At 38.3% G+C, this 23,358-nt stretch overlaps 1 protein-coding gene across 8 annotated transcripts in view; it reads right to left on the reverse strand.

Annotated features, from left to right (window-relative positions):
* EYA1 (EYA transcriptional coactivator and phosphatase 1) overlaps positions 1 to 23,358 on the reverse strand; it is a 151,099-nt gene that overhangs the window by 93,635 nt on the left and 34,106 nt on the right. For 2 of the 8 annotated variants that reach the window (XM_024739007.1, XM_024739001.1), the window contains exons 3-7: positions 22,448 to 22,517; positions 21,981 to 22,126; positions 18,142 to 18,264; positions 794 to 876; positions 193 to 379 (exon numbers count right to left, since the gene is read on the reverse strand). In XM_024739007.1, coding sequence (XP_024594775.1) covers positions 193 to 379; positions 794 to 876; positions 18,142 to 18,264; positions 21,981 to 22,126; positions 22,448 to 22,517 — 609 coding nt within the window. Of the gene's footprint in view, positions 1 to 182; positions 380 to 793; positions 877 to 5,968; positions 5,978 to 18,141; positions 18,304 to 21,980; positions 22,127 to 22,447; positions 22,518 to 23,358 lie in introns of those variants that run through there. The other 6 variants (XM_024739004.1, XM_024739003.1, XM_024739002.1 and 3 more) reach the window with 5 other exon arrangements.

A 23,358-nucleotide genomic window follows, 5' to 3' on the forward strand; every position in this document is an offset into this window, starting at 1 on the left:
TTATGCACTTTGTACTAAAAATTTTAAGCAAGTAAAAATAAAGCTAAGGTCACCATCACGCTGCTTGACTTAAGGCCTTGCCAAAACTTGTCAAAGGTGTGCGACCACTGTCGTGAATATATGACTGTGGAAAAATGCATCTCAACCACCAGAAACATAGCGTGCAGGACTAATAACAATGCACGTAATTACCTGCTGTGGGATCTGTCACTGCTTGGCTGGTGATGCCAGATGGCGGTTCCTGAAGCTGGTAAGTGGCATTCGTGGACGGCGTCGTTGGGCTGCTGTTGCTACTTGTCATGTAATGTGCCGGGTACGGCGAGCTGTTGTAATACTGTGCATACTGACCCTGGCCAAAGCTGGGATACGATGGATAGTCCTACCAAATCAAACCACACAAGAGCAACCTGTCAGAATACGGCTGCTGCTTAGCGTTTTCAGAATGTAACCGTGAATGTGTTTGCACTTCCATCTTCTCTGACTTCACAAAGGGACACACAAGCACACGCTGACTGAAGTGAGCAGACTTGCAAACCCGTTTTAGGTAAGATCAGATTCCCTCTTCATATTTCTATTCCATGATTTCTAGGTAAAATTCAACCAATCTGAGAACCAAACGACTCACCATATAGAACCGCTAAAGAGATTTTTGAAGGAGGAAAAAAAAAAAACTATTAGAAGGCTTAAGAAAGGTCTCGCTTATAGTGTAATATAAATGGATCTTTCTTTACCTAAGAAAATCATCTGTTGCATTTCTTTAAATTTCAGAAGTTAAACTGGCTTTGAAAATTACCTGCTGTGAGCTGTTAAATCCAGAGGAATTCGTGAGTGAATTATTTCCTGTATATAATCCTGATGATGTTGTAAAACTGCTACCTAAAAAATGAAAAGAAATACGGTTGACTAAGCCATGCCAAGTAGTGTGCCTATAGGAAATTATTATTTAGATAAAGCAGGGTTGGAGTTCACTGCAAATGTGTTTGGTTTATCTTTGAAACCAGAATCCATTGCCATGGCTAAAATTTTGTTTTCTTAAAATGGTTGACAATTTTAGTTTCACTATACTACAAATAATTAAAAAGTACAGAGGTTTACATTTCTGAGGACATGAGGAACTCATATAAACTATGGACAAAATTATACATTTGTGCAAAAATATTAGACACTGAGCTTTCCATTTCAATTTGTAAAACACACCAGGATTTTTCATGTCTTTACATTAAATACGCTTATTGTAAAGTAACAGGATCAGACTGAATGATCTTTAAAGTTCCTGCTAGCTCAAAAACTATGATGCTACTTCCAAAAATGCAAAATGCTTTCCAACTTGTACTTGCCATTTGAATGGCCACCGAAAAAGCTGGTTATTTCATTTCACAGAATGAATGGAAGCACTTGACGTATTGGATAAAAACAAAGATCAAATAGGAACATGACCAGTGTTTTATGTATTACATGTGCTGTGTAGGCAACATCCTGTTTGTTGAATGTCTCTGTGTCAAAAGATACAGCAGGCGTTGTACAGGATTCAAGCCAAAGAGCAAATCTTGGTCCCCTCCTTCAATGGATTTACTATCTTACTGTTTAACCACGCAAAGTGACAACACACCATTTTCTTCTTGAAGTATAGTTGATTTACAATGTTAATTTCTGCTGTACAGCAAAGTGATCCAATTATACATACATATACATTTTTTAATATTCTTTTCCATTATGGTTTATCTCAGGAAATTTAATATAGTTCCCTGTGCTATACAGTAGGACCTTGTTGTTTATCCATTCTATATGTAATAGTTTGCAACTGCTAACCACAAACTCCCACTCCATCCCTCCCCTACCCCCCAACCCCTTGGCAACCACAAGTCTGTTCTCTATGTCTTTGAATCTTTCTGTTTCCTAGATACGTTCATTTCTGTCATGTTTTAGATTCCACATATAAGTGATATCATATAGTATTTTTCTCTTTCTGACTTACTTCACCTAGTATGATAATCTCTAGGCCCATCCATGTTTCTGCAAATGGCATTATTTTGTTCTTTTTTAAGGCTGGGTAGTATTCCATTGTATATATATATACCACATCTTCTTTACCCATTCATCTCTTGATGGACATTTAGGTTGTTTCCATGTCTTGACTATTGTGATAGCACTGCTATGAACATAGGGGTGCATGTACCTTTAATAATACACTATTTCTGATGAACATTTTGGCAAAGATTTTTGAAAAGATCAGGGACTTGCAAATGTGTAAAAAATGGCATTCATACACAACAAAATGGGAATTTAAATAAGACAAGCTATTGGGCTATTTGCTCATGATCAAGAAATTTTATATATCATTTAACCCAGCAATTTTATTGCCAGGCTATCTAAGAAAATATGGATTTGTACCATGAGGTAGTTAGTAAAGCTATTCTTCAGTGTTATTTCTAATAACAAAACATAGAGAGCATCCCCAAGTTCTAAATAGGTGTTATTTGGAAAATGGAATATTATGAAGCTGTTGAAATAGTATCATAATGACGTTTAAAGGCACAGGAAACTTTTTCATACTAATTTGTTAAAATAAAAACTGAAGCAACAAAAATGTTCTTTGTGATCTCATTTGAAATATTTTTAAAGCATAAAATATTTCCAGAAAGCACAAAAATCTCAGAATCTATGGAGGCGTGCAATCTATGGTCACATAATATTCATGGAGCCAATGTACATTTTTAAATTTTCTACTCAGAACTGTGTTACTTCTGTAAACAGAAAAACCATTTTTTTAAATTAAAACTTTATGGCAAATGAGCAGTCTAGGCAGTAAATGCGTGGTCAGTTTAAGGAGGACATCTTCGATGCGAACTGCCTAGTCACAGATGCCTTCAGGTACAATGTGGTAGTTAATATATGCCAATTATTTACTTGCTACTGAACATTTAAGTACTGGCTAAAGAGTCAGAAAACAGAGTTTCCAGTTCATTACCTATGAGCTGTTTGGACTCTGGACAAATCACCTAACTGCTCTAAGAAATAATATCCCTAGCTGTAGAAACTCTATTTCATAGGCTTCTTAAACAGATCAAATGAAGTAATGTTTTGGAAAACATAATGAACAAGCCACAGTGACACACAAATGTTCGGAACCGTTACTGTTTATTCCAGTAAACGTTTCTAAAATTCTCCGCCGTATTTATCTTTTCCCTCTTTTGACTTTCCCAAACTAGATAAATATGACTTAATCTCTTTGCATATCTAAAATTCTTTTCCTACTTATTTATCAAGCATCTACACACTTTGAAAACCCAGTCAGAGGATTTGTTATTTTTGGGTGTAGGGTATCCTTTCTGGTAGGTTCCAGTACTTTTTCGTTCAGCAGTTAGTTGTGATTCCGGTGTTCTTGTAAGAAGAGGTGACAGCACGTCCTTCTACTCCGCCATCTTGAGCTAATCTCAAGGATTTGTTACTTTTATTAAGAGGGGAAAATATTTCCTAAGATAGTTTTAAATGTAGTTATTACAGACTCATATTTGAGGTTTCCTCATCTGTAAATTTTAGGAACATCGGTTGTTCAAAGCGCCCAGAACACCTATCACAGATAAGCTGCGAGCTCTCACACAACCAATACTTGTTTCACCACAAACGGAGGGGCAACAACAGACAAGCTTTTCATATTAATGATCATTTGCACGTGGCAGCCACATACTTAATAAGCAAGTATTAAATATAGGGCTTGTGGTGATAATTACGTGAGGACGGAATTACGTGAGGACGGAAGGCTTGGACTTCTAGGACTTACCAGGTTAACATTAGTTCTGTTTTTTTTTTCTTTTTAAACATTGGACTTCATGGGCATATGATTCATTCATTATTTGTATATCAGTGAACAATTAACATTAAATCTGTATCTATACCTACATATCACAAACTTATAATGAGCATTTAAAAAATTCCTTATAAAAACTCAAATTTATTCTGGGTAAGAGTGCGAAGATCAATACTTTTGAAAACTGTATTATAGGAAATACAGGAAAATTTACAGGAAATTTTATAGGAAAAATTACTTTGGGTTATGACTTGTGACTTTCATTTAAACTACACATTTTTAGGTTATGACTTGCTACTTTCGTTTATACTACACATTTTTGAACAATAAATAGTGACCTCAATAATCCCCATCCACCAAGAAAATGAATTTAGATATAGAAAATATATTTTAAAAATGGACGTTTTTATTCCAAAACTTATTCCCTGGAACAAAGTAGAAAAGACCATGGAAGCTATATTGGCACATATAGGCCATTGGGGTCTGACCAAGTAAATCACTGTTCAGTACTCTAAATGGTACCCCAGTGACTTCCCAGACTTCATGCTACTTCGACGGCTGTACGTTAGCTGGAATTCAACATAAGTTATACTCATTTACTGGCTGACTGCACACTGAGATTCCATTCCATTTCACATGCAGGAGTTTAACAGCACTCCAGTGGCCTACGAGACTTAATGCAACTTCCACAAGGATCTAACTTACGTCAGGCAGAGATGGACATGCGGGAGAATCAGGCTCAGGCAGTATTAATTTTTAACCCCAGAATCAGATCTGCAGGGCTGCCCCACCCGCCTCCACGGAGGACTTAGGAAAGAGAGCTGGTAACTTTTAGTCCAGGCCACCAGCACTGGACTTCTTCAACAGCCTGCTTCCTGGTCTCCTGCCCATCTTCCAGCCCCTACAGCTCATTCTCCACACCAGCAGTAGAATACTTTCTCTAAGGTGCATATCTCATCTTCTCACTCCCTTGTTCAAAAAGTAACTGCCCCCTATTAGCCTCAGGATCAAATTCAAACTCCTTACCAGGGCTTATTTATTAGGCCCTACTCGGTCTGACTGTAGTTTCTCTCTTAGATTTCTTTGATCTCTTCCCAGGAACTCCCAGCCCTCACCCACCCAGATACACATTCCAGCCTCATACAAGGGAAGCAACACGCAGTTCTCTGAAGGTTACTCTTTGCACCTCTCCCTCCCTCCCCACTCCCGCTGTATCCTGGCTAACTTCTAATCAGCTTCCCAATTCAGCACAGACTAGAAACTCCTTTCCTCAGAAAAACCTTCCCTGAATTCTCCTCTTCTCCTCTTTCCTCCTAAGCCTGGGTTACTGAATTTCTCTCTGTCTCCTTGTCCTTCTCTGTGATGTTTATATTTTATATATATGACATATATGAACAATAAAAATGGAAAACATGCATTGAATGCTTACTATATGTTAGGAATAAGTTCATCTTTCACATGCTTTATCTATCAAAATAACTCCATACTATAGGGAACCAGAGGGTTAGGTTAGGGTAACATAGCTTCCATGGCATGGAAGTAAAATTAAACATGGCTCCGTCTGGTTTTAGCGTCTATACGATGCTCTCTCGTGTCCTCTTACCCTGTTCTGTTGCTTTATGGGAAGATCTGAAGTTTACTAAAGTGTTCCCAGGGATCATTCTACAAGGATGAAAAAAAACAAACAAAAAACCATAGGAAGCAAACACAGAATCAAAATAGAAGTGACAAGAATAATCATACTTAAAACATATCAAGGGCTTACTCTGAGCCAGGCCAATCAAGTATTTTACATGTTACAACTCACGAGCTCTCACAACCACCCCTCAGGAAGGCACTATTATACCCCATTTTACAGATTAAGAAGCTGCCCAAGATCACAAGCAAGTGTGGCAGACCTGGGGTTCAATCCCAGGCCATCTGGCTCCAGAGTTGAAGTTTGCCGTGTATTGCCTCTCAAAGTAACCAGGGTTCTTTTTCCTTTAATATACATTTTTTAACCAACATATTCAACATATGGCTAACTATCCACCACGGAATCACCAGGAGGTGTTTGTTAAATGGCACAAATCTGGGCCCCTCCTCAGACACAGAAATCACCATCTTACTGAGGCAGGAGGGGTAGGATGTGACCTGAAAATCCACAGGTTTACTGAACACCTAAAGTCCCTGATTTCTAGCCACTATGTTTTAGTACCAATTCAACTGGTGTTTCAGCAACTGCTTCAAAAACCCCCACTACTATAAGTTTTGTTTTTACACTAAGAAAGTAATCACACTCACCAGGAATTTAAAGAATGGAAGCGTCTCAGAGACTGTTTTGGGTATTTGTGGCCCTTGAGCTGGGCTAAGGGACTAAAGGGTCTGATAGCTGACCTGACGCAGATTGGGTGCCAGTATTACCAGATGAATTTCACCGAAGCTTAGAACACCACAAAGGCAAAATAGCAATGACAATGTTCCTAAGAAAGCGTCCGTGTGTAGCTACTAAACCCACTTCCTACTCTACACAGGCCTGGCAGACGAGGCACATTTGTGTAGAAGGCCACCACGTACCAGACTTCAGCATGTATGCTACAGGGGAGAAAGGGCAGGACATGACCAGGAAAAAGAGACCTCCTGCTTCCATTAAGATCCATCCTCTTGAGAGTTTCTGTTCGATTCACAAGAGTCTTCACTTACAACGTTCGGTCACAGAATTAGGCTTAGTATTGAGAATTCATTTATCAAAATAATATAGAAGTATTTTCCTTCCTAGATCCAAAAGATTTTACATGAAAAGTCACCTCTAGGTAAAGAGAACAGAAATATTCTATGATAAATTGTTTTACATTTTATGTAACAAATCATGAAAATTCCCCAAAGTGGAAAGAATTCCCATTGTAGAGTTTGGAATTAAGTTACCTTCCAAGCAGGGTGGCAGTGGTGATACTTTCTCCCCCACTAGTGAAAAGGAAATCTTATCTGTTTAAATAGTTCACTATTGTGAAAAATCATAGCCATTCTTCTTTTCTGGCATGGAGGGGAGACACTCATTTCCAGACTAGAACACTGGAAAAATCTTTCCTTTCAGAACTTCTCTAGGAGACAAAATTATTTTTCATTCCATTATCTTCTTTTTAAAGTTGAAAATTTTTATATTCTGAACGGGAAGATTATATATGTTATATTATGAAAAAAAAAACAACAAACCTTTCCAAGTTAGTTCAGTCCACAGCAACTACTGGCACATCTAATTGGCACGCTTACTACTCTAGAGGGTGTTTTGGACCAAAAGAAGTGGGTGTCATGAGTCTATCCTTTGAGGAAAGTTTAAAAACACACAATCTCATGAAAGCACCACCAGGAAACGTTGGCTTGTGTTACCTACATGAGCATCACAAGTTCTGACGTGGAGCTGCTCAGTCAATGAAAACATCTGATTAGACTGAGAAGGACAATACACAGAAAATACACAGAAAATGTAAGGAGCGTATTCCTGGTACACAGTGAGTATAAACGATCCAAAGGAGAAGATGTGAGAGTGAAAGGTTTATAGGGAAGTAGGGAAAGAGACTAAAGGTAGGTGACAGAAGTTTCTTGATCATTTAAGAAAAGGATAACAGTTCAGCAAAATGACATTCTTTATCAGAAAAACCCAGGAATCTGAATATTGATCATACCAATATTAGCATATTGGGACGTGGGAAATGTTATGATTCTGACTTTCCTTTTAAGGACTGGAGGAGGTGTTATAAATGCAAAGATATTTTTGTTTATATGACTAGGCCTGGAGATGGGGGTGGGTTAGCGTTTGGGGTGGACAGGTGGGGATGGAGGTGCCCAGGAGAGGAATATGCTCACCAAGCTACTTTCCAAGGCTTGCCTGTCCACAGCTCACTACATGAATTCAGGATGGGGTCCCCGCTATCCTGAAAACTCATCTTATTCATTCTTGCTCCTCTTATTTAATGCTTCTCTCCGTCAATCCCCATTTCCCATCCTTCATGATCTGGCTAATGTCCTATCTTCCCAATAAGCTTTCCCTGACTGTTCTTCTCTGCACTGATTTTACCTTCTGGGAACTCGAGCTCACTAATAATTGATACCATTGTTCTCAGAACAGCCTTCATTGGCCTTGCTTTTATCCTGACCATAAGTTCCTTAAATTCATGTGTTTTACTTATTCACCTGTCTCACATGGACAAGGAGAAACCACGTCTGACTTTGAAGGGTTTCGTGTAGGCTCCAGTAGGAGACAGAACTGGTACTTGAGTTTCAATCCAGGATGGTAATGACAACAGGGTCCAGTGAGAATACGACTGTCATAAAGAAGCAGGTGTAGTAACAAGAGGAAATCTTTCCACAATTGTGTGTGTGTGTGTGTGTGTGTGTCTGGTAATGATGGCAGAAGGCTGTTTGGAAGAGCGATTTGAAGGCCCATCTCTCAACTTCCTTATTTGTTTGGCAATGAAAAAGACAGTGGGGAAAGGAAAAATAACCAAATAATAATTGTTTATTTCTCAGATTTTATCTAAAGGACACACACTTTACTGGTTTCTTTTAAACTGGATGATATATGAAGGCCTAGCTTTAAAAATTAGATTATAGGGGCTTCCCTGGGGTCGCAGTGGTTGAGAGTCCGCCTGCCGATGCAGGGGACGCGGGTTCGTGCCCCGGTCTGGGAAGATCCCACATGCCGCGGAGCGGCTGGGCCCGTGAGCCATGGCCGCTGAGCCTGCGCGTCCGGAGCCTGTGCTCTGCAGTGGGAGATGCCACAGCAGTGAGAGGCCCGCATATCACACACACACACACACACACACAATTAGATTATAATCACTACTTTAGATGTAAATTACATGAAGAATATTAAATACAGGACTTAGAAGCACCTTCTGGAAGGATTTAAAATATGTCTGAATTTCCAGAAAGAAAATCCAGCAGGGTTTTAAATCAAATAAAATATTAAATTAATTAAGCATCATGAATTTCGAACCGCTCATAAAATATCACTGATCTAGCTCAGATATTGGTATTTCATGGGTACATGAATGAAAATAAAAGCCTTGCTTGCAGATAAAAAATCTCAAATTTCGAACACAATAACATCCTACGATTTACAGTCCATTTATATTTCAGTATTTCCACATCCATTGTCTCAGGTTATTTCCCATATCAGTATGTGAGGTAGGATCCTCGTCAGAGAGAGAATGGTGATTTCCTGGCCCAAGGACTCTGAGTCAGGGAATGGCCATTATCTCCACTTCCAGGCCACCATTTACCATTCTACCACACAAAACGCACCCTTTAGATGCTCTGATTCAGCGATGTTGAAAGTGAATTATATATTGTAAAAAGTCATATTTTTAATTTAACTTCAATTTTTTATTATTGAAGTAGAGTTGACTTACAATGTTGTGTTAGTTTCTGGTATACAGCAAAGTGATTCACTTACACACATGTATATATACATTCTTTTTCATATTCTTTTCCATTATAGGTTATTACAAGATGTGGAAAATAGTTTCCTGTGTTATACAGTAGGTCCTTGCTGTTTACCTATTTTATATATAGTAGTTTGTATCTGCTAATCACCTGTATGTGGAATCTAAAATATGATACAAGTGAACTTACTTACAAAACAGAAACAGACTCACAGACATAGAAGACAAATTTATAGTTACCAAAAGGGAAAGGGGTGGGGAGGACATAAAAGTGGTATTAATTTTTTGCTGGACAAACATCACAGACACACAAAGGGTAGAGACAAGGGCATCTGAGCAATTTCATAAATAATTATCTCATTTCTAAAAGACTTCTTCATTGTAACTCTTTTGAGGCTGGTAAATAATTTTAAAAGTAAATTATATAGTCACCCAAGGATAGTGTATCAGAAATACTGGCTTTCTTCTTGTCACCATCAGGGGTTGCTATAGGGAAAAGGTGGTGGTCTCGTCAACCAACCATAACAAACAAGAAACAGTCTTGCTAGAAGACCCTGTGTGGCCACCCAGTTCTATAGATGCTAAGCGATCGTAGTTTAAAAATAAACCAACCCCTCCAAACCTTTATTAATAAATCCTTACTACTGTTTCATAGTTAAGAAGAACCCAGCCTATGTTGATTTATAACATGATTTAAAATATCAAATCAAAGTTTTGTGTGTCACTTAACCTGGAGAACACTGCCCAGCTATAACTTCAAAAAAAAAAAAAAGGTAACATGTAGGTCAAAGGTCTACTGAACAGAGAACAAGGACTCACATTAAAAACCAGAATCCCAGCCAACATAAGAATGCTGGAACCTGCTGGGGCCTGTCTGTATTTCCCATGTTTTAGAGCATTTTCTAGCACTTACTCGGCAAGCAGGATGCTATCTGTCCCTCGTGTATTTTCACAGAAGTCCATTTGCTTTCCTTCCCTGGCCTCTTTGCCATGGGCTATGTCCATCATCGGGCGCAATCTATGTGGCAGAAGTCAGTGGAGCTCCCTGCGGAAAAGCCTCTGAAGGCCAGATGGGCTATTTAAAACCAAAGTTTTCCCCTTTTCTTACAAGAAGGCTTTTAAAGGACCAAGTTTTCCTTTTTATCTCAGTAATAGTTTTTCTATTTCAAAGACAATTTGTAACTAGGGTAATAAAGACTACAAAACCTTGTTATTTATCTTTCTTCATCTACTTCTCTATATTTTACTAAAAACCAATTCATACCGACAATAATTTGGGTATTGATCTCTGATTAATTTTCGCTATTACTGGATTTCAAAAGACCTCCATACAATTTTCAACACTTGTCATTTGAAATAACACAAGATGCCAAAAGAACTGAAACAAAATATTACTGTTAAAAAATCAACTTAAGCCAAAAAAAAATTCTAGAATGCAAAAAATTCCACAAACTAAAATATAAATGTGAGTAGAATGGCAAAGCAATTAAGAGAAATTGTGAACATCAATGCAAGCTGCAATAGCTTTTCTCCAATTGTAACTCTCATCTGTCATTTTATGCCAGAAAGTGCACATCTCGAAGGCTTTATCAGAGCAGATTATTTAAAAGGTTTAATAAATATTTTCTTAAAACCATATATTTGAAGTTAGGAAAAATACCATTTCTATAGATAATGAAAAAACTTTAACAGTACATTTTGGTAAGCAGTTTTGAGGTTCTAAAAAACTAATAACTGAAAGACTTCAACTATATATTTGAAAAGCTATAGACAGGCAGACCAACGGAAGTCGGGGTGGTTGTCCTTATTAGATTATTATTGGACGGTTCCCGCTTCATAACGAGCCCCAGATCGGCGAGGTGCAGAGAACTGTGGAGCTGTCACCCTTCAGCGTCCCATTAACAAACCCCTGTCCTTGTTTTTTGTCTCTCCTCACTGGTTGGAACTCCAATCTCTTTAACAGAGCAAACAACATTATATACAAAGACGGAGTTAGAATTCGTGTGATTTTCTCCTCTAAAAGAGAGCAATAAAACCGAAAGGAAAATAAACCAAGCGGGGTTTCCAGAGCCCTCTGGGTTTCGGGCATGCGCATCTGTGTAGTCCCTCCCATCTATCGTGGCAAATCCTGACACCTTCTTGCTGCAGAATGACAGGAATGTCCCCACCTCACTGCTTCTCTGGGGCAGTAAAACACTCAGAAAGGCATTCCACACAACCACCGCGATTCTGTGATGTCTCCATTCAGCTCCACCTACTAGTGTGAACACAGGGGAAGACTGCTTTCAACAAACTACGATAATAAAGTAACCAAGGATTTTACGATGCTAAATTCCAAATTCGTTTCCCCAAATGAAGAGAACTAGAGTTCTTATGAATCTTAACTTCCAACTGCTATTGTGAAACAGACCTCTCCACTCCCAGCAAAACATTTGTGTATTTCAGACATACTACCAAATAAAATGAAAATATGAGAAGAGATGGTCACCCCCTGCAACTGTCGATCAATAGAACTAAGTTATTAGGGAAACCTGGGTTTGCCTCAAAGCTGAAGCTTAACCAGTTAAGAGACCAGACTTAACTTGAATTACTTTTCGTGTGAAAATTGTTTGCACTTCCTTATCTCAAACAGATTGCTAAACAAAATGTCATTTTCTTCCTATGACTCAGCCTCAAAATTTTGAACAGTTTCTTGTTTTCTGTGGTTGATGGTACTCTTAAGTCTATAGTGTATAGGACGGGGCGGGGGGTGGGTAAATGAATGAATGGGGATGCCAGCAATAGGTCTGGAACTTGTGTTTTTAAGAAATTATAACGAAAAGCTTGATTTCAAGTCAGATGCCTCTTTTACATAAAAGGAGAATAAAATTTGCTTATGACAAGCTTGGCAGATATTCTGTGAAACGGGTCAGTGAATCATAGGCTAAAGCAGTTTCTCCTAAGTTTCTTGCCCTTGGTACATGTACGCACGCACGTGTGCACACACACACAGACATATACATAAACTCACACGCCCCCCCTTCATTCCTGTTGTCAGTGCCCTTTGATTGGCAGCATTGAAAACACTATCTACAGGATCTGCACGGTTGACCCAGGGGTCTCCAGGCACCCTCTGTCCGTCCACACTCCCTCATTCAACTCACTCATTTGCATGTTTGTCAATGGCGTGTGAAGAAAAATCTCACACCATCCATAACTTCTTCCAGAAACACTGAAGCTGACCCTGGGGAGCAGGCAGATGTCAGAAACTACCAGCAAGGATTTCACTTCCTCAGGGTGAACTCTACAGTTGTCCACGAACAGAAACATCTTGTCTTTCTCTGTTAAACTTAAGTTTCTAATCTTTCACTGGATGTACAAAAGAGATCCAATAAAAGCAGAAATAGAATTTTCCAGAATCTTGCAGCAAAGATAAAAGCAATCAGATTTTCCAGTCCCTGAGGTTTTACTCTGTGGGCTTTTAGTATTAGTGCATTTAAAAACTAGTGCATTTAAAAATCTGATCCTTGTTTGCCTTAAAACGGCATGTGCCAGATTGACCGAACCCTGCCACGGACATAAGTGTTGAACATTGGAGCTGGAAGGATCTAGAAGGTTCACCTGGACTAAACGAGGGCACCAAGGCTGGCCTAGTTCACAAGATAAGGCAGTGCCAAAATGCCCACAAATTACCAGTTCAATCTTTTCCTTAAGTGCCATGAAAATGTTAAAACACAGACAGTGCTCGGAAATGAGCTCTCTAAAAAAAGTTTTCTAAGCTCCACAGGCTGGTTTTTTTTTTTTTTTTTTTACTACTTACATAGCTAGCCGTGTAATGCAGTATCTCAGTTCCCAAAGGAGCAAATCCACCCTTCGGGAAACATACTACAGGCAACTACATTTCGTTGTTTTTGTAGTTTTCTGTAAGCGCCTCCCCTATAGGTGCGGTCATTTAAGCGTATAGAAAACATGGCAGGGTCTGACAGTTCTAAACCATTCTCCATTTTGATGTATTCGTCAGCATTTTCAGATTCTTAACCTTCAAAGCCATTGCTCAGGGTCGTTGCAGGGATGAAATAATATATGTAAAATAATTAGAAAAGTGCTGGGCATATGATAAGTGCCTACGATAAACAGTAGCTGTTTTTTTGTGTTATGGGCAGCAGAGTTTTCCATCTCGATAGAGCATAGCTTGTCACGTTCCCATCTTCCTCCCTAATCTTGGTTTCCGAACTAAATAATTTGGTGTTTACACGGCTATTACCTCCCTTTTCCCCACCAGTTCCTCGCACTCAAGTCGCACTGTGGCCGCAGGGATTCGTGGGGCGTAAGGACCAGGTTGATGCCGCTTTCTTTCCCATCACTGCAGAGCTGAGTTTATTTCTTTGTCCGTGTGGCCCTTCTGTGTTACCCACTGCTCCTGCTTTCCAGCGCCCACCACCGCTGCTGCCAACACAGCCATTTCTCTCTTCTGATCTTCTTCACGTTCTTGGCTGCTCTCTCTTGTTTCTTCTGTACGTCTGTATCGTGCACACAAAGCCTGACCTTTGTTGATAGTGATTCTCCTTCCTTGCCGGCACATGAGTTAGATCTGGCTCTTTTTTTGCTATGCTTATTTGGTTACTGGGTTCTTGGAGCTCTCTTTGCTGGTTATATATATATATATATATTTATATATATATATATATATATGTGTGTGTGTGTGTGTGTGTGTGTGTGTGTGTATAGACACATATATAATAGTATATATATTAAATTTTTTATATTTATTTCATATAGAGAGAATTTTTTTTCCTCCTGGGGAATGGGAGAGAAGGAGAATTTAGGTAATGCTTCCTAATCTGGAACTATTTCAGAAGGCTGGATGATGATGATGATGATGATAATAATCACCCCTCCCCCACCACTACCACATCACTGCCACAATGAACACAGTAAATAAAAATAAGCCTTTGAATGGGACTACGTGCCAGATGTTGGTCAGAGTGATATACACGGATAATCTCAATGAAACCTCACAATACTACTGTGGGAACAGATAATATTATCCCCACATTTGAGACAAAGAAATGGAGACATGAGACGTCAAGCCCCATGCTGAAGTCCCGCGGACAGCAAGGGCAGGGCCGTTGGATGGGCAGCCTGACTCTAGAATTTACGCTGTTAGCCGCAGTGCAAGATTTCACCGTACCTTTAAGCCCAACCTTCTAAATCTCACAGAACCAAAGAGGTGATCATCAAAAATTTTTCCTGAAGTGAATGAGTATAACACCCACTGAGTCATCTGGGTTACTAGAAAATTCCTTCTAGTATCGTGAAATCCTAACATTATGAAATCTTAGTAACTAAATCTCTGAATAACTCATCATCATACCTTATATTTCAAAGGTAGATATTTAAAAGGTCAAAGGATACTGGAGAAAGTACTAGGTAAAACGCTCCCAAATCACTAAAAAACATATACTGTCATCCAGGATTCTAAGATCTTTTAACAGATATAAGATTGATATAAGCAAAAATCACTGTTATTCATTAAGGATAATAGAATTTAGAGAATTTTGACAATAATTTCAGACACTGTAGCAAGTTTTATATTACAAAGAAGTATTGCAAAGACAAAGGTCAATAGATTCCCATGACTGGGCACAGTGGATAAAATCATTTCATCCACTTCATTTTCTACAACGCACTTAATATTTAAGAAATACATATTAATCAGAGTTTGCTTACTTATCCACATTTGACCATAAGGAGTTTACAGCCTATTACGTATCATCATCCAGCATCAGACTGGCAACTTTCAAGTTGATAGCGTATTATTCTTTGGCTTGGTGTGTGAAAGTCATATTTTGGATTATTCTGAAAATGAGTGAGGTGCCATTATAGAAATATCCATATGAAATAATACCTCAGTCATGGAAAAAGGACTCTAAAATCCCACTGGAAAGGCCATTCAACCAGGGGACGCTTAAAAACACAGAAAGTTGTAATGCAACATCCCAGATGCAATGAAACCTATAACTAGAAAAGCAACGCTATATTGGCTATATTTGGTGCTACACATGTCCTTATTTCTGCTTTAAAATAGGCTTTTTTCCACCTCCAAATTAACGTTCTTTTCTCCTCTTTCACGTCCACTCCGCTCTCTACACTGACGCTATGCTTACAACTCTGACAGCTAGTTAGTCCTCTTAGGAACTTTCTTGCCACATAAGCTTTGGATCTGCGAGGACAGAAAGATAAAGCTAAGTCAAGGGCAATATTTCTTGAACTCTCTGAGACACACAGCACGCTTCTCTTCTCCTAATCCTTCCCAGGCTGAAAATTTAGCAAAATATAATAGTTATGTATGACTAAAAGAATGAGATGAAAAAAGAAAAGACACAGAGTGCATGTCTGATTTCACCACCATAAGATTTACTACGGACGTACCATGAAAGTTTCTAAACACTTAACTCGCAATTTCTGTACTCAGCCCATTGTGGATGGTAACCAAAGGGCTGCACATGGGCTCAAGCCAGGAATCACACGTGTAGTTATCTCTCCTCTCCGGAAGGCACTTCACCTGTTTCATTCTGACCTTTAGGATCCACTTCTCTTTAAAGAGACTGGATGCCTGGAGTAGAACGGAACCGACCATAGTGCCAGATTTTTTTCCCCATAACTCTCCTAAGACTCTGCAATTGCATAATGTATCTGTCTGTTTGTCTACTGTCTCTCTCCTTGACACAAATGAAAGCTTTAGGAGCGAACAGACTTTGCTTGCCTTATGATCCGTTTCATTACTAAAGCCTAAGACTATTCGATTCTTTAATGAAGTCTCATCAATTTTTGTTCTTTTTATCCCTTTACTTAACTGATATTCAGCATGTGGAGAAACACAGCTCTTTTCCAAGAGCAGCTTTCAAGTTTTGGAATCAAGCACATGAGTAATAACCTTCTAACACTAAATGCTATCTGTCATAAGGTAATTTTAATTTTGTAGCCATCAAATATATCAAAACTTTACAATCCATGCCTTTTTATACCAAAGGCAAAACCAAGTATGAAAGGATTAATGAATCTGGTCCCACAAAATTTTAGCTTCCCGTGCAGGAAAAAAAAGCTCTTAAAAATGATAAACCGGAAATACATCTATAAAACATTACTAAAGTTTAAGAGACGTAATATAAGAAATAATAAGAAAAGACAAACACCACCATGCAAGAAAAGAAAAACTGGTTTATCAGCTCAATTTTCTAAAAATACACATGAAAACAACAATAAAATCTCGGACCTTCCAAAATGACAATTTTTTTAAAAAGTAAAATATTTAATGTGTTCATGCTAATTCACAGCCCTTCCTTGTGGAAATATATAACAAATCCCTAAAAGAGTTGAAAACAGTTTACCTAGCAATTCCACACTTAAGTTTACTCAAAGGAGATAATTACGCATGCACATAAGATATTCATGGCATTGCTCCAGACGTCCAATAATAGGGGGGTTAAATAAGATATATCTGTGAAACCATGCAGCCATTAAAATGATGCCATAAAATAGATTTTATTGACGTGAAAAGGTGTCTATAACACATCTGTTACTTAAAAGAGCAGGTTGCTAAGTCTACCAGAGGATGAATGGATAAAGAAGATGTGGTATACACACACATACAATGGAATACTACTCAGCCATAAGAAAAGAAAGAAATTTTGCCATTTGCAGCAACAAGGATGGACTTGGAGGGTATTATGCTGAGTGAAAAATGTCAGCCAAAGGTGGACAAATACTGTATCACATCACTTATATGTGGAATCCAAAAAATAAAACAAATTAGTGAATATAACACAAAAGAAACAGACTCACAGATACAGAGAACAAACTAGTGGTTACCAGTGGGGAGAGGAGAGTGGGGAGGGACAAGATAGGGGGAGGGGATTAAGGGGTACAAACTATTATGTATAAAATAAATGAGCTACAAGTATGTATTGTACAACACAGGGAATATAGCCAGTATTTTGTAGTAACTATAAACGAAATATAACCTTTAAAAATTGTAAATCATTATGTTGTACTTCTCTAACTTATGTAATATTGTACATCAACTCAATAAATAAATAATTTTTTTTTTAAATAGCAGGTATTTAAATCTACTATAGCTTGGCACTACTGAAAGGATGCATATCATTTGTTAAACTGATTAGCGGTAAAAACAAAATATTAGGAGAATGTTTAAATTATGCGAGAACAATTTTCAAGTATTTTAGACACATTTTCACGATAATAATCTGCTAATTACAGTAATGCCTACTCTTGAAACAGCTCTGACAACGTAAACTTTCAGCTGTCATCCATATGACTTGCACTTACATTATGTTTTGTCTATAGTTTCAAAATCAGAACCCAGGGATGCGTCCTTGGAAGCAATAGCTTGAAGATGCATTGAGTGGCTGTCAATTTGATCTCCTGGTCTTTGGCAGATCATTTAGTCAACACCTATCACATGCTCTATTTCCAGAGCCGTGATAATGAAAATGAAGAAAACATACCCCTTTGAGACAGGCTGATTGGCGACACCAAGTGCCAGGGTTTTTAGCATGTATCGTACTACAACCTCTTACATCATTGACTTTGCTTTTTTTTTTTTTTTTCACGCTTTTTTTAGTTGGTAGAAGCAAAGGCAGAAAACTTCAATGACACAAAGAATTCTAGAGCTTTTTGTAAAAGAACCTGAGTGATCATCCAGTCTAACCCCTGGATGTTATAAATATGGAAATTCAGGCCTGGAGAGCAGGGAAGTAAAGAACCAGACTAGAACCAGTTATCTTGCCTCCAAGCCCAGCCCACTTTCACCATCATCCACTACTTACACAGAACATCACGTGCCACTTTAGAAAGTAATTATTGCCCCACAGGATTAATGAAAAGAGCAATGCCAGTGTGTATACAGACCTTGCATCTGGTAGCTGTATGGTGCCTGTCCAGGTTGAGGGGTCCCAAAGCTTGTCCCATAGCTGAGAAATCCTGTCTGTCCAGGTGACTGAGACTGTGACAATCCACCTTCAGTCTTGATGCCTGCCCACAATGCACCTAAATCAGTTAGTGATAGCTTATCTATCTGTTCATTTTCAATAGCTGGTCCATATACAAAAACACTCCCACAACTATCCAATTACAAACGCTTCCCCCCCCCCCAGTATTATCTCAATAACCAAGGCCATAGAGTGAAATACCCTTCACTGTAACTTCAATTAAAAAGAATAAAACCAGGATTATTACAGATTTCAATGCCTATCCGCACTATTCTTTTCTTTTGTTTTCCTGAATTCCATTTTCTATAAAATTTAACTCCAGTGATATCATTTCTATAATTAGTTGTATTGCTTTACAAGAGTTTAAGATCTTTACGGTCCAGAAATGGCCATAATTAAACTTGAACATTATTCTAAATGTTGTTGCATTAACATCAGAATCAAAATATTTTTTCTAAAAAGTGATTAATTAGAGTCTCTAGCCTCAACATTAAAAACATTTTTTTTCTTTACTCTTTCTACCACAAAGCTGATTTTAGTACACAACGCAGTTTGAGGTCAGAGGTAGCAATATTGGGCATAGAACTAAGCAACACAGGGGGAAACCTTCTCCCAGATATCCAGATCCTACCAGGCAGTAAGCACAAGAGAAGGATAATAATAAAGAACTCAATCCTATAGAACAGCATAGTGCTTTATAAACAGCACAGAGAAATTGACAAGTAGTTCTTTTTGTCCCTTATAGTTTCAGGTTTTTATTCAAATATAATTGTTTTAAGTGTAACATAAAGTACACTTTCTTTTCATCACATAATGTAAAAATAATGTATTTGTGGCCCCCCAATACTTCCCAAAGTGCCAGGCTGACATCCTAATTTCAGGACTTGGGTTTGGCGGTATCGTTGTACTAGGGCTCAGCCCTGGATCATAATTAAAGACACTCAGGAAAGTTAACAACTGTCCTTAATTCCCACAGAGGGAGGGGATGAAAATTTCTGCCAAGGGAATTCACATTTTGGAATAATTTTACTTTTCACTTAAGATAAATAATATCTTTGGGATCTAGAATACACAGTAGTCTCACTGTTTATTTCCATTTTAGGGGAATTTCATCAGTAGAATGAAGTTAGGTAACTTTCCTAAGGCAGTGGAAGAATCTGACTCTTGGCGAAGAGAGCCTACTCTAATTCCTGAAGTATCTCTAAGTAACCTCATAATGGCCTTACATTTCAGTCTTAACACAACCTTAGCATTTTTTTTAAATGTGACTTTCCCTGTACAGGCAATCCCAAACCAATGAATAACCCACACTTATAAATGGTCCCTGGAAAAACAAGTGCCCAAGACAGGTGGTTAGATGGCTCTAGAAAACTCCCTTCCTTTTCATGGTGTCACAATAGAGATTTTCCCCCTTCTCTCTCCATTTGATGCTATAATGATCTGCTTTCAGGCTTCACCTGTGCCACCTCTGTTTTTAGCCTGGAGGCTCAGAATGGGCATCTTTGTGATAAGAACAGGTAAGGAAAAGCAGGAAGAGGTAGAAAACACCCATAGCCACACCTGTGTCCATAGCTTCTATCCACAAGCTGTCCAACTCATCTCACTGGTCGACTCCACGCAGATCCAGTGAAGAATGGCACAACCTCTTCCTCCTCGTGGACCCCTTGCTCTTACTATGAAAAGATTTGCCTATCTTTTCTTACTAGGTCTAGGTGAAAAGTCAGGGGACATAAGTCCTTGGAGAAAGTCTTCTAGAACTATCAGGACCTTAACTATCAGCAGTTAAAACCCCTAAACGATGTGCTCTTCCTTCAGAGCAAGCAATAGGGGAAGGCTGCCATATTTTTCCATGCACTGGCCCAAGAAAAAGAGAATGGCTGGTCGGAAGCACTGGGGCATCTCCTTGTCCTCAAGGTACGAAAAGAGAAGAAAGGAGGTGATCAGAAAAATACTAAGGACTGAGAATTATTCCCAGAAGATTTATAAGCATGGAAGGTCCTGGGATCAAAGCCCTTTACACTGAGACTCCCTCTCACCACCTCCCCGATCCCCACCTACCACATGAAAATCCCCATTTTTCCGAACCTCTGCTCATCTCACTCTACTGGAACAACTATTTCAGACAACAGGGCCACCTGTTGATGGTTTAGAACTAGAGAAGTCCCTACCCCGCAGCCCAGAAATTGGCAAAGGGCCCTTCCATGACTGAATGGGGAAGAGAAAGAAAAACAAGAGAGCTGTGTGAGTGGCAGCCAAGGCGGTAACAGGAATGGTACTCTTCCCCTGGCAGCACTGATAGGTCTACAGTACTTGAGTATTGCTTGTACTGGAAAATACATTTCTACTTCAAATAATCAGCTTACAAATAAATTTTGAGGATATAAATTGGGGACTGCCTTAACTCACATTATAGGACTGAAGTTACACAATTCAAATCATAGAATCTTTTCCCTCTTTTAGCATAAGGATAGTTTAAAAGTAAATTACAGACAAATTTAATGTATATTTAACGTTATTTTGGGAAACGACTAAAAGTCATGGAAATGAAAGATAATTCTAGAAAGTCCATTTTATGGCTGTTTTTAAAGTCTGGTTGAAAAACACCTCCCTAGATCACATTCAGTTGTGATCTTTTTAAAATAAAACTATGAATGTTGAAGTCATACATAATTTAGATTTTAATTTCTATATATTTGATAAGAAATGTATATATGGCCAATTTGATTTGGGGTAAAAACAGAACAAAAAAGCAAAAAATAATTTACCTTCTAATGATTAACGAAATGCTTAAAGAAGAACATTATTTCTTTCAATATACTGAGAAAAGTTTATGAAATAACGATAGCAGCAGAAGCATAACTAGAATATTGATCACAAAATACTCCACCAGTTTTTTCTATCGGTCTTGCTCCCAAACTTTCATGTATTTTTTTCTGGATCACTAGGTTTTATTTATTTCTTAATAAAATGCCAATAATCCATATTTTTCTCTTCCAACAAGCTGCAGTTTGTTTAAAATTACAACTACCATTCAATGGAAGTGAAGGTATTCTGGAATCCTAAGCTTTTAAAAAATTAAACTTTGAGGTTTGGCTGGATTTATTTTTAATTTACAGGTATTGACCCTGTAACAATTGAGTCAAATTACACTAAGATAAAGATAATCTCCAGGTGGGAAGGAACAAATAGGGATGTGAGCTTTAAATGTTTCCTGATTGGCCTCTTTAAAGTGCAGCCCAAGCCATGATATAGATCACTTTTCCTAATGGTTGATAATGCTGAAATTTGAGACTACTACCCCCCCTCAAGTTTAGAGCCAGGGTTTGTTGAACTGTGCTTGTACTTCTCTAATCATAGCTCAGCATCTGATAAATAGGAAATGAATCTTCACCCCAAAAGACTCCATTCACAGAAGTTTTATCAGAAATATGCACCAAAATACTTTGGATTCCAGAGCCAAGCGCTCAAGTGGCAAATTAAGAATTGAGATATAAATGGAAAAAAAACAAAACAAAACAAAACGAGAGCAAGAGGGCATGTGAACCATGGTATTTGCCACCTCTGACCTCAAGATAAGTAACTACCAGCTCTTCCAATGTTCATTAGAAACGACCATTTTAAGAATTTAGACACAAAAGGTGACCACCCTTTCTCAAGTGGCCCAAGAGGATCGTCTTTAAGTACCACTCCTGTGAAACTTTCACAGGTACAGGTGTGCCCACTAGGCAACATCAGTGCTAAAGCCGAGGGATTACTCACCATAGGAGGAAATTCCATAGGGCTGTCCCGGCTGTGGGTACGTGGCATAGGCTGTAGCTTGTTGCATTCCTGTGGTAAACTGTGTTTGCCCATATGCAGCCATAGTTTGTGAGGAAGGGGTAGGGAGAATATGTGGGTATGGTCTGCTATTTGTCAGAAATGACAGAAAATAGAAAGCCCATGCATTAGATGGAAACATGCAAGGTAACTGATTACCAACCAAATCACAAATTCCAGTTAAAGACTGTTTCTTAATGTAAAACTTTCAAGTGTAATACACAAAGAACCAAAATACTACAGTGTCCCTCCTAGGTGATGCTCCAAATAAATTTGCGTAAATACATTTAGGTCTCTATGAAACACGCTTTAGTCTAAATTAAGATGTAACGTGTGGGCACCAGACACGACTTGAAATAAGGTAAAAGACTACTCAGAAAAGTTATTTATTAAGAGAAAATATATCTTACTTGGAAGGATAAATCTGTGGTGGGGAGAATTGGTGAGACGGTCTTGGGCTGAAGCTACTGCTCCCAATGGCTGGAAAAAGAAAAATAATGCACAATAATCCAAGCAAAATGCAAAATATGGATAAAGCATTGATATAGTTTCAACTATAGGTTGTGGCCACATGAAACCGTAGACCTTTTGGACCCGCAGAAATGGCAATTTCATAAGTCAACCTAACAGGAAGTTAAACCATATTAAGGAACCTATAGGAACTGATCAAGTGATTCGAATTTTAAATCAACTCTTAGAAAACATAGTCATAATATTCTTAAATACCTGTCAGTGATGGCTTTTACAGTGGCAATACTTTAAGAGCACAGGGAGTCCCGGCCACTGGTTGGAACCACCACGCTGAAAGGGGAGGGATGAACTTGAATTACAGGGCTGGGCGGGACCGGAAGGTCCTCTGGTCTATTGTTTGTGTTCAAGGGGACACAAGCCCCTGAGACTGTGTTACCGAGAAATGCAGTCTAATCTCCTCTCAGGGAAGTAGAAATAGGACAGATCCTCATTTGCCTGCATTGATTCAGCAATTTTTTAAAAATAAGAATGCATTCCTACAACCATCTAAAATTTCTCAAGTTGCAAACTAAGCCCGTTTTTTCTTGCATGGAGATGGATATTCCTTTGCCTTTCAGTTATATATGCTCCACTTCAGCATTCAAGTCACAAAGTTTTTTTTTAAAGAGATTATTTAAGCATTCAAGCAGAATCTCATTTCTTTTTAATCACATATACTTGATTCAATAAGTCTCAGAAATGCACGAAAGTCTTCTATCAAATATTCTTTTACAATCATTCTGAACTAAAGAAGCAAACAAAAAACATGTTTGTTTTTCTTTTTTTTTTTTTTTTTTTTTTTTTTTAACAT

The sequence above is a fragment of the Neophocaena asiaeorientalis genome, unplaced genomic scaffold (genome assembly GCF_003031525.2).
Source record: "Neophocaena asiaeorientalis asiaeorientalis breed wild unplaced genomic scaffold, Neophocaena_asiaeorientalis_V1.1 scaffold299, whole genome shotgun sequence".
In the NCBI taxonomy this organism is placed as follows: domain Eukaryota; kingdom Metazoa; phylum Chordata; class Mammalia; order Artiodactyla; family Phocoenidae; genus Neophocaena; species Neophocaena asiaeorientalis.